The 18,013-nt window shown below is 37.4% G+C and overlaps 1 protein-coding gene across 1 annotated transcript; it reads left to right on the top strand.

The window, feature by feature from the left end:
• The first annotated feature begins 381 nt into the window (after positions 1-381).
• rftn2 (raftlin family member 2) lies at positions 382-17,273 on the top strand. Its single transcript, XM_051119137.1, has 9 exons — positions 382-871; positions 8,541-8,721; positions 9,714-9,822; positions 10,147-10,324; positions 11,650-11,868; positions 14,283-14,389; positions 14,485-14,588; positions 14,689-14,767; positions 16,807-17,273. Exons 1-9 carry the CDS (start codon positions 733-735, stop codon positions 17,002-17,004), a joined length of 1,314 nt encoding a protein of 437 aa, XP_050975094.1. The 5' UTR covers positions 382-732; the 3' UTR covers positions 17,005-17,273.
• Positions 17,274-18,013: the final 740 nt, after the last annotated feature.

The raw sequence follows: 18,013 nt of genomic DNA, 5'->3' as shown, positions 1-18,013 counted from the left end.
CATTCTGTAACAAAGCAATTATTAAAGATTAAATTGATTGTTTTAACAATTTGAAAACAAAAACTCCATTTAACTGTTATCAAGTGCATTCAGAAGGTGTTTTAAGGTTATGGTTATCTTTTCTTCTACTTTCTTAATATTTATGTCTTAAAATGTTAATTTGTTATTAGAATTTGAAAAAAAAAAGTTCCAAAAACGTTAGGGTTCGGTTACCAAAATAACTGAACGAAACAACAACATAAGTAGTTCGTTTTCTGTTTGTAGTGTAAACATTTGTGACGTATACGCCCCTCCTCCTGTTTAATATGCAGCCCCGCCCTGGTTAATCATTCAGCAATCCTGTTCTTCCTTCGCCACGCCCCCTTATTAATTTCAACATGCTTCCAGCCCACTACAACTTTTTCTTTATTATTTCGCGGCCATTTAGGGAGACTGAGTGTGATGTGGTGTTCTGATAGAGATTTGAATGAAAACAATCTGGGTTTCTTTAGAAAGTATTTTATTCTTTTAGTCTCATAAAGACCTCAGCAGTGATCTTTGCTTGACTTAAGCCGTTTTCTGAAAGGGGATCGGACACACGGCACGTCATCCTCGGTTCAGTGCCACTCCCAAAGGATTAAGTTGTTGGAATATGAAGCAAACCCACTAAGCACTGGAGCGGGAGTCCTCTGAGTGTGTGGCGGAGTGGGTCGCCCCGTGTCCGGCCTTGCGTGTGCTGGAGGTCCCGCTAATATGGGATGTGGACTACGGAAATTGGAGGACCCGGAGGACAGCAGCCCGGGGAAAATCTACTCCACTTTAAAAAGACCACAAGTCGAGACCAAAACAGACTCCGTGTACGAGTATGTGCTGCTGGACTTCAGTTTGGAAGGTACAGATCAGTGCAGTAAAGAAAGATTTTTGTGATTTTTCGCTTACAAAAAAAATGCTCTGGTAACCAGTTACTTATGTATTCTTACTACAATAAAAGTTAACTTAGTGTTAGAGAAACGCGGAAAACAAACTCACAACTGTTCTGAAAGCTTTTTAGAGTTGACATACTATCATGTGGCATGGTACGTTTTCATTTTGCAGGAGTGTAATAAAATGGAGCTCCAGTTCATTCGGCTGTTTCTCAAAACTTAGAAAGCTGCCTGGCTAGAAAGCAGTGGCACGTGTCATTGATAGACAAAAATGCTGCCTAGATAGGCAGCTCACTGTGATTTAAGTCAATGCCATGTTTGCACTTCCAAACATGTGGCATGATGAATCTTGGCATGTGTGTCCTGGAGTGTGTGTGAGATTATACCGTTTTACCCAGCAACAGCGCCGGAGCTTCATCACATGTGGAAATAGGTCAGGAGGTTTTTCCTCTATTAACGGCGTCTGAGACGCGCAGCGTCTGTTCCACAAGATGACATTCACACTCACTCCCTCTGTGCAACAGTTTCCCACTACCTGAATTTCTCATTAGCGCCTTTTTCTTGGTTTGAAGGGACCATGCGCACTCTACTTCGTAATGCCCACATGTCTAGTATAGTAACGTATAGTGATGTAATTTTGCCTGGAGGAGAACAGAATTGTTTGAAAATTGGTGCGGGTTTTTGTCGCGAACCAACCTTGAGAGGAAAATGGAAAAACGTAGTGGATATGGAAAATCTGGATTGGTTCCTGAAGGCTGTTAGCATGGAGAGGAAACAAGAGTCACTCCCAGTGTTGGGGGGTAATGGTTACTTGTAATGCGTTACCCCATTTTTTTCAAGTTACTAGTAAAGGAACACATTACTTTTTAATTTAGAAAAAAATATCTGAGTTACTCTTTCAAATAAGTAACGCTAGTTACTTTGATTTACCATTGGCTGATTGACAGCTCTCTTGTCCCCATGTTGAGGCAAACTCAGAATATGCCACAAACCTGCAATAATTAAACGTGTCCTTTATGTATTTAATCCCATTGTATTAACTAATGTTTTTGCTGCTGACCTTTGATGATCCAATCCAACCATACTAATAAGCAAAAAATACCTTAGACTAACATTAAAGTAGCATTTTACACTAACATTTTAAACCAACATTTGCACAATATTGTAGTGCATTACTTTTAAAAGTAACTTTCCCCAACACTGGTTGCTACACACCACTCATGTAGACTAATTTCAGTCTGTGCGTTGAAACTGAAAAATATACAAACTTAACATGCCAATATTTGTTTTACATGTAAATTACTTAATATTAACTTCTGTTTATTGATCTGTTGATATCTTGAGATACGAAGCTGCAGATGGGCTAATGTTCATTAAATGGGGTTCTTGTTTGTGTGATACTTCCTAAAGGAATAAAATATAATTTTATGATGGCAAATGAACTGTACATAGTTTAAATTACAGTGTTCTTGTTTTGTAATGCCATGGTGAGACCCATTTTCTCTAAAAGTCAAGACTGTTTGGATTAACTTGAAGAAAAGCCTAGTGTTTCAACATAATAAAACATTTTAATGTTAGGTGGGATTAACTGCAATTAATCACAATTAATTTCAGAAGAAATGTGCGATTAATTAGCTACATTTTTATAATTGATTGACACCACTACTTCTAATATATTGTTTTTTTGAGCGCAAATATCTAGTCCAATTTTTCAGAGGACTAGACATATTACAATCCAATTGAATATTAGACCGGCAGACTGGATTAGCATATGGGTGGGTTTTCTCCTGGTAGTAGTAGTAGTAGTAGTAGTAGTGCATAGGATGAAAATAACTCTTAACAGTTATTTAAAAGAAGTACTTACTGTCTGATACAACAGGCTTGATATTATGAAATTTAAGCAGTCATTCCATTCCGATGGCCGTTTGTTTTTGAGACGTACGTTTAGAGTTGGTTTCAGATCAAATCTGAGAAGGATATGGGGCGCTTTTTCTTTGACAGCAACAGAATAAAATAGAAATGTAGTATAGAAAAATGTAGTTAAATAATATACTTATCTAGTTGGTCACATGTTTAAAATCACCGTTTTGTGATGGTAGTGTAGATATATTCAGTATCCAGGTGGTGCTTGGAATGTGAAGCATTTTAACAGGGTCACGTGTCTCCACTTGCCCAGGCTTCAAATCCATCACTTTAGAAGATTAAGAGGCTAACTGTTTACTAACTAAAACTGACCTAATGGCAGTCTCTGGAAGTGTTGTCACCTGGTCTCAAGGTCAACATGCATCAAAAGCCTCAGTAATAGCAGAACAATAAATCATATTGTAATACAACACATCTTCAGGCAGATATTGTTCTTTTTCATCTGAACACAAAAATGTCTACAGGTGTAAGAGTGAGAAATTTAAGGGAAGACTCATTTGGCATGTCAGTTCACCCTTCTTTCATTCCTGAGAACACCTGGTGTACAGATGCCTGAAGCGTCAATGTTTGACACTGCTCACCTGTGCGCTCATGTTATTTAGACAGATGTGCATCACCGGCTCCTTCGCGTCACTCTGTCTGCATATTGAGCGTAAACTGTGGAAACACCTCGGCTGTGTTTACGTCTGTGAGATTTGTGTTTTTGGGTTCAAGATGTAGTTTGGACTTGGTTGTTCTTTGCAGACACGTACATGAACCTCAGCTTGGCATGTACATCTATTTGTACCTAAAATCATGGTAGGGCTGATCAAGTTCATACAGACTTTGTATCGCTTGTAAATATACCACAGTTGTTGTATTTTGCATTCTTCATGCATATACTCCTCAGTTGAATGGGTCCTGACATGAGTTGCAGGTCAGGACCGGCATGTCATGTCACAAAAAAATCTTTTATGCAATGGGAAGTTTCCATTGATGTTAAAGGTTCTTCATAACTGTCATCTGTTAATTTCTAAATGATCTATTTTAGTGTTGCCTTTTGTGCTTACAGGAACTTGCTTGATGCTTAATTTGGGCATTTGGTGTAGACAGCCAGCTGTTCTTGTTGCAGAGGCAGACAGAATTACAACGAGTGGCCTTAATCTCTACCTTGGATCAGTTTCACTTCTGTCGGCGTGGGGAAAAAAAGGGATTAGCTTCAGTAATGTCTCAGTTTGGCCTTAAATTGCTCTTTGACAGACATTCATCAATTGTCCTGTCCTGTTAATGCAAAAAAGTTCATATACTGTCGCCCTCATATCTCCCCAAGTGAAGATTTATATAACCATTTATGTTTTGGGGTAAATTGCTTTTTTAAGTGATCTAATGCAACATTATAGTCAGGGCATTACACTGAAAATATTAAAATTCGCTTGGTCCATGTGGAGGTATATTGATGTAATCTCCTTTTTTTGGTTAATCTCATACTGGCGTGCTAGTGGATTGGAGTATAAAGATGATTTTCGTGATATGTTGCATATTAAACTTTTAGGCACAAATACAGCTAGGACTCTGAAAGTCCAGTTTATGCAGTTTAATTTAACCAAAACCAAATGTCTCAATGCTTGTGACTGAAATTAAATGCTATGACCTTGCAATATTTTGCAGAGTGAAAACATTTATGGAGCCTGTTTCACATACCAGGGTTGGAAATTAACGAGGGCCTGTGGCAAAAATGCCACCAAAATAAACAAAAAAAGTTCTAGAAAAAGGGGCAAAAAATGCCCCTGCACAAACAACATATTATGACAATTAAAATGAAATGTTAAAATGAATGAGTTCCGCGAACTGAAAGTGTCAATTCCCAGAATTAGATTTAGATTCGCTTACACTGCATCACATTGCTTTTATGCATGGTTTTGTGCAGCGTTAAGCCTTGCAACCAATCAAAAGTGTTTGTTGAATTTAGTAATGCATTGGCCAATCAGAGGCATTTAGATTAGTCAGCGCTGACTAATGTAAGCGTCTCTGATTGGTGCATTTTCAGCACAGACTAATCTAAACGCCTCTGACTGGCCAGTGCATTACTAAATTCAACAGAAACACTTTTGATTGGTTATCAACGCTGAAAGTGTTGACGCGTACGCATGCTCACAAATTCACTCATCATAAACGCAGTGCAGATACGACGTAAATAAAAGATTTTAATTTTCTAACTTCAGTGATTATAACGGGAGTTTTTGCGTAACTTGTGCTAGACTTGGCTAACGTCATGAAAAGACATGTTCGTCTATGAAGCCAGAATATGATGTGCCCAAAACGAGACAAAAATATTTTATATTGCTTTCTATATTGATATTAATAATCATCATTACCATATAAAGACAACGGTTTAAAATATTGATTAAAGTAATTGAGTAAATTTAAGTATTTGACATTAAAGCAACATAGTGTGTTTTTTATAAAAATTAGGGGATTCTAAAAATTGCCCTCACAAATGTAAAAAATGCTCCTGGAAATCAATTCCAGGTGACAAATATTGCTCCTTATTTTGCTTAATGTAAATGAATCCTGTTTTTAGGACAATAAATTATCTATTGCACTGAATTGCAACTTTTTTTTTTTTTTTTTTCCAGTAGCATCTGTACAGCAGATGCTACTGAAATGTATAAATATACTGTTATAAAAATGCCGCAATGCAAAAATACTTCCCATAAGAAAATGGTATTTTCCTCAATGCAAAACATATTTCTTTTAGAAATATTTAGTATATTTGTTAGGAAATTTTGCTCGCTTTGTCATTTGCCACCTTTCCTTCACACTCTCAAACGGTCCATACACAAGACCTCTTTTTTTTTTTTTCTCTCCTAAACCCTTTCTGGGTCATAAAATATCCCATAAATTCCTTTACTCTACCAGTCTGTCTGTTTCTCATTTTTCCTCTGAAGCCTTCACACCTTCAGACTCTTCTTTTCCTTCTGAGCTTTCTCACGTCTTCTCACGCCTTTTCTTTTTATTCATCTATTCTGTTGATTCCCATCTTATAAACAACACTCTCACACTCTCTCACACACAGTATCTGTCTCTGGAGAACAGAGGCCTCTGTGTGAGAGTTGACAGGAGGGAGGGGGGGGGTTCAAGGGTTTGGGACAAATTGCTGGGCTTTCCAGGGTCTGTATCTCTGTGAATGATCCACCTCTCTTCTCTTTTCTTCTCTGCCCCTGAGGACCGTTGTGTCTTTGACACTTGTCTGAAGCTCAGGTGTGAGGGACGGGCATGCATATGTGCCTGTCAAAGCCCTTAATTGGCCACAGACTCTGCCGAGATGGTGAAACTCTTAGATCGCTGCCTAATCAACCTTGGATGAGAGTCAAAACTCATCCTTCTTAATAGTTGTTTACCATTTGAGAATGATTTTACAGGAAGAAGATATTTGGTTTGTTTTCTCAGACTAAAATTCTGTTTGCTGGTCTGCCCCAGTGTGGGAACCGAAGGACTGAATGTTTGCGCGAGTATGTTTGTGTTGTGTGTGTGTGTGGAATGTTGTGTTTGTGAGGCTGAGTGTGTGTGGCGTGGGGCCAGCCCTCCCTGTGAACAGCAGCTCTTTGTGGACACAGGAAGTGTGTTGGGGGTTGGGGGAGAGGAGGGAGACCTCAGGGTGATCTTCTGTCAGAGGCTGCAGACAGGAGAAAAAGAAGCCAACTAAACAGTAGCACGCTATCGAAGAGCCGCTTAGAGAAACCTTAACACAGGCTCTGTTCCAAAACCTAGTGGGCGGTCTTGCTGTTTACTGCCTACATAGACAGCATCCTAAGTGAAACAGAATCTGGAAATGTAATTCTGTAGTAGTCAAAAGCCTGTTTTAATAGTTATATAAAAATGTGTGATTATTAGGTAAACTCATTTTTGATTACTATTTATATAATTTGTTTTAATTTTGTGATTTTTTTTTTATTTTATTTATTTCATCAATTCAATAAAACTGATATTTTCGCATAGTTAATTCAACAATTTTGAATCAAAGCTGAATACACTACCAATTTAAAGTTTGTTCAGTAAGAGTTGTCAAAAATGTTTATATAAAATTATATATATATATATATATATATAATATATTCAGTCATTTGTTACAAAAGAATTTAATTTTTTTTTTTTTAAGTTTTGAACTTTTGAACTAAGAATTCTGGAAAATGTATCATAGATTTCGCAAAAATATTACAATGGTTTTCATCATTGACAATAATGAAGGTTACTTGATGTTACTTCTTACTAGAATGATTTCTGAAGGAATTTTTTATTTTTAACTGTATTTTTGGTCAAATAAAGCAGCCTTGATGAGCAAAAGTGATGACTTTTAAAAACATTTAAAAGTCTTACTGACCTCAGACTTTTGAGCTATAATCAGGGTTCGTACAAGGTGCTTAAAGTGCTTAAAGTACTTGAATTTGACTTTTTGAAATTTAAGGTCTTTTGTCAATAAACACATCGTTTTACACAAAATTCACGCAATTAAAAAAAAAAAACATCATGCCCTTTTCGCTTATTTCAGTGAATGTCAGAAAACAATCGAGCTAAGCCCGTAGTAGTGCTGACAGTGTCTTGTAAACATGGCTGAAGTCACGAAAAGAGGAACAGATGAACCAAATCAGTTGAGTCATTTACATCGAAACCGCTCCAATTGATTCAAATTCCTGACTTTGATCATTAATTTCAAGCGATTTACTAGCAAAAACCACACGTACAGAACGCACAGAATTGTGGGATATCTAAGGCAGCGAAGGATACATCTATGCTGCCTTAAAAATTTGATCAGAACAAGGTACCTCCGGAGACAGGAAGTGAAATCGAATTTGTGTTCGAACCACTGATCTATATATAATGTTCTCTATTATAGATCAGTGGTTCGAACATGCCGTGATGCCGTCCTGCCTTGGAGGCATTTTAGAGCTTTCGGACGCAGCCTTGATTAAGGTCAGGACTTCGGAACGCATATCACGAATCATTTGATTTAGATCGGAACGGGTTCGTGAATCATTCAGCGAATTGAATAATTCAAATCAAATGATTCGCAATTTGAAGTACCTAACTTAAGCTTCTTGAAGAACAATTTGAAGATCCAAATCAAATTCAGATCGGAACTTCAGAGCAGGTTCACCAGTCGTTTGCTTTAGATTGGAACTTTGGAGCACGGATTGTGAATCATTTGATTCAGATCGGGACTTTGGTGGGGGTAACCTTTTTTTTTTTTTTTTTTTTGAAAAAGGAGAAAACGTCAAACTATTAATGCAGTACAGTTATATAAACAAAAGAAAACAGAATGTATACACTTATACAAATCCATTAAGCAATTTAACAGTGGTTTTACTATAGTAAAAGTGTAGTATACTTTGTAATACTTTGCTTTGTGTATGATATATTATGATAAGTGTCTTGTGTATGATATATTATGCATACTGCAAATTTAAATGGGTGCTTTATCAAGATTGTCACAAATTTCAGGAGTGTAAAAAAAAAAAAAAAAAAAAAGTTTCTTATATCTATTTTCATGTTTAACCCACCCATGTAGTCACATGAAGTTAACAGTGGTTGGTTGCTTTACATGTCTATCAGATGACCGTTTGTTGTCTAAATGGACATTGTAGGCATAATGCTTTAATTATATTAGCTTAGCTTGTTGTACTATATGGTGGTTTCCACTGAGTGTATTGTAAGTTTTGGTTGTGCTGTGTTCCACAGGCAGTCGGCCTACAGTGCAGTATCTGTCCTCGCTGTGCGAGCTGCCCCATGCCCTGCAGTCCTACTACACCCAGGGCTACGTACTGGCCGCCCTGCATCCCATTATCCTCTCAGTGGGCCGAACCCGCTTCCTGCCCTGCAGCCTGCTCTACCGGGCCATTCTTGTTCGACCACGATCCAGGTAATATTTACCATGACAAGGATTCTGTACCTCACCATTGCACCCCCTATTTTGTACCCCAAAACCCCTGACCAGCTCCTTCCAAGTAAATAATTAACTTTTAATGAGTCCGCATGAATACTTAATGAGATCATAGTGGCAGCTCAGACTGTCTAGCTGGAGTGGGCGGGGCTTGTGTGAAGTCATACTGGGGTACAGATGTGGGTTAAATTTAAGATATAAGAAGCCCCTGACAACAGTGTAGTTTTTCAGCAACCAATGAGAACTTGCAAAGAAGCAGAGGAGGAACTAGACAGGCTAGTTTCAACTGCGATGCTGTAAATTATTTAAAAGTAAAGTCTGGGACAGTTGTAGTATGTTGTGGTGTGAAAAACCTTAAGCTGTGTAATGCCAACTCCTGTGAGTACTGTATGATTGATGTCTGAATCCAGTGAGCATAAGCTTGAATGCACTTTTAAGCAAAGACAATGGCAGTGAAACCTAAAAAGGTTGCTTTCTCAGGCTGTGGCATCCAAGCATATCCATTGTTTGCTCGACTTCCTGTCTACTAAGATGCCTCCATCTGGTAATTTCTTGAACAAAAGCAGCATATAAGTATCTTTGCGTCCTGTTGTATCCAGCTGTACTATTCTGTGGTTGCTTGAAAGAATAAAATACTGTCTAATGGACTAGAAATGGAATGGACAGATATTACTTTAAAAGGCCTGCTTAATTCATTTCAATTTTTTTAGTCAATATATATTCGCTTACATCTAAATTTCACTTGAATGAGTTTGAAACCAGATTTCAGATTTGATGCGGGTTTCTTATTAAAGCATTGACTGATGTGATCAGTTGGGGTCAGGAGGGTTAAGCATCTTAGCGTTTGTATACTTTGCTAATGGATGAGATGTCAGGAATAGCAAATGTCAGCAATAATAAAATATGCATAATGTTTTCATGCAGCGAGTTTAAAACGCATTGTTTGTCCTTGTTTGTTTGTGTGGTTGCAGTAATCATTCCGTGCCAATGATTGACAGCTTGCCAGTGTTGCGAGTGGAGGAGTGGCCACTGCCCGGAGAATCTCTGACCAGTGACACCGTGAGGCTGCTCATAGACCGGGTTTGTGTTTTCATTTCAGATGCTTTTGTCTGTTGTTCGTATCATTTACGGTGTCAACAATTTTACATTTTACAATTTATTCATTTTTTTCCATATCAGTAGAGTCATTAGTTTAGGTTTTTACTAGTCTTGCCGAGAACTACGGTTGAACTACTGATGTCACATGGACTATTTAATGATGTCCTTACTACCTTTCTGGGCCTTGAATGTCTCAGTTGCATTGCGGTTTATGCAGGGTCAAAAAGCTCTTGGATTTCAACCAAAATTTCCTAATTTGTGATCTAAAGATGAATAACCGTGTGTCTCTTTTGTGTGTGTCCTCAGGTGAACAGCTATGCCAGGGGTGGCGTGAGGTTCGTGGGGTCAGTGCTCCAGCAGGCTGGAGGAGGGGGGTGTAACGGTAGAGTGCCCAGTCCCAGGAGGGGCTGCCGTTCCCCGCCTCGCACCCCTCCTCGCACACCACCTGGAGATGGAGATCTAGAGGGCCGTGGCTACAGCCCAGGTAAGATGTTCCTCTAATCTCATTATGGACCATCTGAAGTCTAACTTATGAAACAATATTTAAGTTTTAAAGGGGACATGAATTGCAAAATTCACTTTTACATGGTGTTTGCATATAAATGTGTCTTCGCAGTGTGTGAACACAACCACCCTCAAATGATAAAAATCCATTCACTCCTTTTTTTTTTTTTTTTTTTTTTTTTTTTCCCAAAAAACTAAAAAGTCTCAATTATCAAGCTGTTTTGATTTTCTGGACAGTATGACATCATACAGCTCAGGCCCCGCCCACACCGGTGACAGACTGTCCTGTATTAGCATATCTCCGCCCCCCTGAGCCAGTTATACGCTGTCTGCCATTTTCTCCACATTTGAGCAGCTGTAGCAACAACAGTGTCTCCTAAGCAAAGCAGGTGTTTTGTAGTTGGATGAAAAATGAACATAAGAGTCTTCATTTACTCTCAACATCAGAGCCACTGCGGACGCAGTGGATTTGTTTTGTTTTTTATTGTAATGCCATCAGATATACAAAAAATGGAAGAAATGGGTGGAGTGAGCAGCAACTCATTATCATTTAAAGAGACATGCACCGAAATGGGTTGTTGTGAACAGAGCTGTTTTTTAAAAGGTAAAAACGTGTTGTTTTACACAACCATTGAGGAATTTTAACCAAAGTATGTTGCAGACATTTCACAAAGACCCCAAAGAATCTTACTAACTTGTGGAAAATGGGCATCTGATGTCTCCTTTAAATTAGATGCATAGATCGACTATAAATGCTTTGAATCATTCACAAACTCAAAAGGACCTCATTTTTCACCTTCAAGTTAAAAAAGGAAAATTATATTTGGCATTTAAGCTTTTTTTTTTTTTTTTTTTTTTTTTTTAATCATATTGACAAAGAGAGGCATTGGTAAAGTAACTACAGTGTATATTTTTAGAACCTTATTCAGACTAATAAAGTCCATTTTCTTTTTTTACATTTGAGTGGTGTCAGTTTAATTTGGTTTAACCCTGTAATATCTTTGTCCTCTGTGGAGCCGCAGTGTCTCCTCACCCTCTGGGCATCATACCAGCCTCTTGATTCTCCATGGCAACCATTTCGGGGCCACATGTGAGATTAAGATCAGTCAGTCGCTATTAGTGTCTTAACACAAGTACTGTACCTCATTTATCTGTCCTATTACACTTATTAGTTACAGTAGATGGATTGATAGTTTGACCTATTAAAAATGGTGTCTAGTGCAAAGATCACTGCATGACTTAATTTACCAAAGATTTTGAGGTTGCATTGGTCATACAAAACTTGAGACTCACTATCGTTTACAGACCTGAGATTGCTGGTGCTATTTCACTCCTGGGCTCCAGGCTGTGCCCCGCTGGACTCCCTGGCCTGCTGTTACCACCAAGGGGCACTGTCCATGCGCGTGTCCAGGAAGGGCCAAGTTGTCAGCGCCCTAGAAGCTGATTGGCTGGAACTGACCGCAGCTTATTACCGCAAGGGCTGGTCATTGGTCGACTCCTTTGTATACTGGGACACACCAAAAGGTAGTTCTCTGACTTATTCTTGACCGTCACGATTTGATTCCCCGAACTGGTTGTGTTTCCGCCTGACATGTTTGTGTTTGTGAAAGGAAGATGACAACATCCTCTTTAGTTCTTCTTAAGGAAGATGTTAAGATTATCATACAAGGAGTTAACTGATTGTTTTAACCCCTGTGATCTGATTTTCTTTGCTGTTTGTGCATCTCAGATGTCCTCTTTTTAATCCTCATCTTTATACATTCTCCACATCTCTCTATATCTTTAACCAAAGCCATGTTTTCCTTCTCCTGTCTCCCACCAGAACTAAATTTAGAGCTCACGTCCCTAACCTCACAACCGTGCTTCCTGTTTCGCACCAGACTAATAGGAGCTAAATCAGATATGTGTGTGTGTGTGTGTGTGTGTGTGTGTGTGTGTATGTTTGAGACATCTGGAGCTAGTAAATTTTGAACATAAAGCAGTTTAAGTAGCGCTATAATCTCGCTCACTTTCTTCTCATGTCATATGTTCCCATATGTATATTTTTAATATGTGTATACTGTATATAATGTTTAAAATATTAGTACAATTTAAAGTAACCGTTTTCTATTTTAAAATATAATTTATTCCTGTAAGGACAAAGCTGAACATTTCTTATGATCAGTGTTTCTTGTGGAAACATAATTTTTAGGCAATTTTTGATTTAATAGAATGTTCAAAAAAAACAAAAAAAAGAAAGAAATCTTACAAATGTCTTTACTGTCACTTTTGATCATTTTGAAACATCCTGGCTGAAAAAGTATGTAGGGCCCTAACACCCATGGTGCAAGCACCCTACTGGAATTGTTCAGATGATTCTTCTTCCTCAGAAGTTGGTGTGGCAAATGGCTCAATAGCGCCACCTATACAATTTCAACAAAGTGCCCCCTAGGCTATGTTTCACATACGTGTATGAAATTCGGTAGACACGTGTAACATGCACCCTTGTACGAAGGTTGAAACCCAGCCGGAAGTCTGTTATTTAGAATTTTCTCTGCAAAGTTTTTGCCGTTTTTGCCATTTTCAGGCTTTGTATTTATATGAACTCCTCCTAGAGATTTAAACCGATCAACACCAAATTTGGTCAGTGTATTCTAAAGCCCTTTGTGACGTTAAAGTGCGAAGATCTTTTTGCGAAGAAGTTTTCACTGATGGGCATGTCCGTGGTGGCCTGACTAACTTCAATGTTTCGCCATGAAACAGTAAGTTATTATAATTCAGGAATACAATGTCCAATCTGCACCAAAATTCACGTTTGATAAGAGTCCTGTCCTGAACACATGACCATATTCAGTTCAGTAGTCATAGTGCCACATACTGGCAACAGGAAGTGTCGTTCTCTCACTCTAATGAACTTGTCACTGAGATTTAATGACATCAACATTATATTTGGTCAGTCTAATCTAGAGGCCTTTGCAGTGTTAAAGTGCAAAGATCTTGACTTTTCATTAAAGGGTGTGTCCGTTGCAGCCTGACAAAGTTCAATGTTTCGCCATGTGAATAGGTCTTGTTGGCTTCACATGTTCGATAAGAATCCTGGCCTGAAGACATCTAAAGGCCAATATTCAGTTAATCATAGCACCACCTGTTGGCAACAGGATACGTCATGCTTTGCACTAACTCAAACATACCATCTTCAGTCTGCACCAAACTTCATATGTTTTATAAAAGTGCTGGCCTAAAGACATCTACATGCCAGTGGCCAGTTATAGTCATAGCACCACCAGCTGGTAGCAGGAAGTTTGGCACATCTAAATGACTGATATATTCTTTCTGTATTTACCACTATAAATGCATATTGCCCACCTTTTGCTGTTTTCCTAAAGCCACTGGGTAGTCGTGTGCCCAGGTGCGAGGGCCCGTTCAACACTGCATTCAGCTGTAGTATTATTATTATTATTATTATTATTATTATTATTATTATTACTGACCCCAAACTTTTGAACAGTAGTATGTGTATATGTTGTCAACCTGTATATATCATATAACTGAATTGCCTTCTTAATGTTCCTAGTGTTTGCTCTACAATCTTATTCACTCTTTTCACTTTTCTCCTCTCCACACATGTAGTTGCACATGGATTTATCTTGCTGTCTTATAAGTAGTTCAGTTTCATTATCTTTTGTAGGTCATTGACACACTTCCAGCACTGACTAAATGAGACCTACAAATAATGTCTCTGTGGTTCAGTGCTTCAAAATATAGAATATCAGAATAAAATAGTCTCCTGCATTATAAACACTCACTCTGAACCTTCAGATCTGAGTAATAATGATAAAAGGGATTTGAATGATTAAATCAACATTCAGACATACATGTAAATATCCAGACATACATGTGAAAATGTCATTTATTAGTTTCTACAGTATGATGTAGATGTTTAATATTTGTTTTTACAGGTGAGCCAGTGCCCAGGTCTTTAGAGGGCCTGTTTGTCTATGAGGAGAAAAATACAGCACCACCTGCCAATGACACTATTGTAGTGGAACAGTGGACTGTTATAGAGGTGCGACTGCATGTATGAAATATCTAAAAGGTGTCACATTTCACATGAAGAAATGCCATTTTATGTTGTTTTTAATGGTTTCCTGTGTGTCACAGGGTTCAGATGTAAAGACAGACTACGGTCCTCTGCTCCACACGTTAGCAGAATTCGGCTGGCTGCTCACTTGTGTGCTTCCAACCCCAATTATTCGCCATGACAGGTGGGACCCTCACAGTACAAGCCATATAATCATGTTTATTTTACACCTCATCATCATATCCCAAGTTGACTTTTTTTTTTTTCCCTTCCTTTTCCTGCAGCGACGGGAATCTTGCCACTAAGCAAGTCGTTTTCCTGCAAAGACCCGTCAAAGGCCAAACGGTACCACAGCACAACCAGGTACTTGTTTGCTAATGTCATTTCAAACAGTTACATTTATTTACATTTACATTTATTCATTTAGCAGACGCTTTTATCCAAAGCAATTTACAGGTGGGGCATACACCAAGCGATTTGTCCTAAAGAGGCTAAACAAATTAAATTTGTATCCTTTTGCTTTTCTTGAAATTTAGTCTACCAGACATGTTTCTAAGAGACTATTTTCTGTTTACAGTCCATTTTTGTGAGAAAGACTAGCTTTTAAAGTCATAGTTCAACTAAAATAAACTTCACCCAAAAATGAAAATTCTGTCATTAATTACTCGCCCTCATGTCGACCTTCGTTCATCTTTATCGCGTCACCCTAGCACCATTTTGGAGAGTACCACAATGCAAATGCATGCTTTCCTCACGTAGCACATGCGTTTTCTATGGAATGACATGAGGGTGAGTAATTAATGACAGAATTTTCATTTTTGGGTGAACTATCACCAAAACACCAATGGTTCGTAAATTGTCGTTCAAAATAATTTTGAAAAGTTATTTTTAGTGCTGGGCAACAGTTAATCGTGATTAATCGCATCCAAAATAAACATTTTTGTGTACGTAATATATGTGTGTACTGTGTATATTTATTATGTATATATAAATCCACACATATGCATGCATATATTTAAGAAAAATGTTGTTTTTATATTAAATATATTTTTATAGAATATAAATTATATGAATATAAATATATACATGTAAATATTATCTAAATATATACTGTATGTCTTTATATATACATAATAAATACACAGTACACACACGTATATATTATGTACACAAAAACTTTTATTTTGTATGATTAATTGCGATTAATCATTGCCCAGCACTAAAAATAACTTTTCAAAATTATTTTGAACAACAATTCACAAACCATTGTTGTTTTGGTATTTTATATATATATTATATATATATTTATATAAAATACATATATATTTATATATATATTTTATATTTATTTATATATATATATATATATATATATATATACCGTTATTTATTAGTATTTTAAATTGGCTCTTATTTTTATATTTTTAGTTTTTATTTTATTACTTTAGTGATTTTTGTTGTGCTTTTATTAGGGTTTTTAATTTTAGGTTAGTTACCAGAGGGTTTATCATCAACTAAAACAATATCGTTACTTGAAACAAATTAAATGTTACTTACTAAATTAAAATATTACACTATTTTATTTCAGCTAGTAGCCAAGAGAACTCTTTTCATTTGTGTTTAGTTGACCTTGAATTATTAAACTAATAACTAAATAATTAAATTATTAAACTAACTAAAACCAATGAATAAAAACTATATAGACATTAAAAAACATTAAACATTAAAAAAAACTATACATTTCTTGAAACGTCTTGAAATTTTTTTGTAGCTTTGGGTGTCCCGAGTTCGAGTCCGAACTCGTGGACCTTTCCCTGATCCCATTCCCTTCTCTCTCTCCCACTTCACTTCCTGTCAATACTTAACTGTGCTATCATAACAAATTTTTCAGAACAATTTCCTAAAACTAACTAAAATTAAACAGAAAATATAAAAATAAACAACAACTGTATTAGTTTATAAACCATAGTAAAATAACACTGCAACTTTTTTTTTTTATATATATATATATAAAATTTCAGTTCAATATAATTTAACAATAATAAGTCACAACCGTTTTTTTTGGGTGGGGGCGGCAATTTTATACAGACAGTATACCAGTGACCGGAAGCAAAGTGGGAGAGGGGGGCGGAATTCTAGAAAGGTCTATGAGCCGGGATTCGAACTCGGGACGCCCGGAGTACAACAGCTCTGTATGTTGGTGTGCTGCCCACAAGGCCATCAGCGCTGACTTTTTAAATTATTACTATTTTTATTATTTTAATGAATAAAAAAACAAAACCATTAAGGACATGTATATCTTTTAATTTATTTAATTTTCTTTTGTTCTCCAAATTTCCCCAAAATTGACATTTTTATACTTTATTTTATATCTCAACCCTTTTGTTTTTTTGTTCCTGAAGGGATCCACGCGACGAGATGTGTGCAGTCACTCTGTGAGTCGAGGCGTGGACGAACCGCACACAGCGCTCTCGTCTCCATGTTCAGGGGGAATCGGCGGTTTCCCCGTGTTTGGAGGGGGGTATCCCAGTGCGCTGTCCCATCTAGATGAGGGAGGATTTGAGCCAGACGACGGGGCTGCAGAAGTCACCTGTATGTGATGGATCAACTCAAAGTCGCAATTCTTTAAGTTCTGTCAGAAATCTTCAACGGTTGAGAGCGGCAGCTGGTCTAGAAACTACCACGTCACCAGACCACAAGAGATTTGTGTTCCTGTATTAGAAACGGACTCAAAGCACTTTTAACGTTTTGTAAATTATTTTTTAACAAGCCATAACGTCATAGAGGACAGTTTTATTTACTCTTCATTTGTAATTGAAAGCACAAAGTTCATGTGCAATGATACTTTGACACAAACTATCAAAAACAGCACTGAAATTCACTGTTATTTGCATCAACAGTATTTCACAGCACTCGCACAGTGTCCAGTTCACATCACATTTGTCTCAATGTCAAGCTCCAACACTTTTTTCCTTATCACTGTGAGTGTCCTTCCTCACGGTTTATTTTTTTGCTATTCTTTTTCCTGTTCCTTTTTATACTCCAAACCAGCTGACAATTCAGTTGTTTGTTCTAACACCTGTATTGGTTCAGTGTGACAAATTCAGGAACTAAGTGTCCAAACAACCCCTCTGCAGGACGCGGACGTTTATTTGGTGTACAGATTTGCGACATGCTTACATTTTCTCGCAGAAATTTTCCATTCTTTGGAGTCAAAACGAAAGGATTGCTCCATTTAGCTTGGGAGGCCAGAGTTTAACGGAAATGCGTATGCTCTGTAGGCTGGAGATCATGAACTAGCCTGTACTAAATGTTTAATTTGATGCTGTAGTCTGGTTTATCTGATCTCTGCCATGAGCTCAAGTGGTGCTAGAGCTTAATTTGTATGTTAATCTCCTGGGAATTTCTTCACACCATTCAAAAGGGAACGGTAATACACTTTGATTCGCATGTTAAGTGGCAACATTTCAGTTTGATAACTGCTATGGGACAATGAGCAGGGTACTTTCTTTTGTTTCGTATAAACTGACTAGTTCTACACAGCTTGGTGGTCAAATTCAATTTATCGGTCTGGATTTTTCAAACTGAGCTGCAGTGGTGCCACCTTAG

Source organism: Labeo rohita, chromosome 9 (assembly GCF_022985175.1).
Source record: "Labeo rohita strain BAU-BD-2019 chromosome 9, IGBB_LRoh.1.0, whole genome shotgun sequence".
NCBI lineage: Eukaryota > Metazoa > Chordata > Actinopteri > Cypriniformes > Cyprinidae > Labeo > Labeo rohita.
This window is presented reverse-complemented; position numbering and strand designations above follow the sequence as displayed.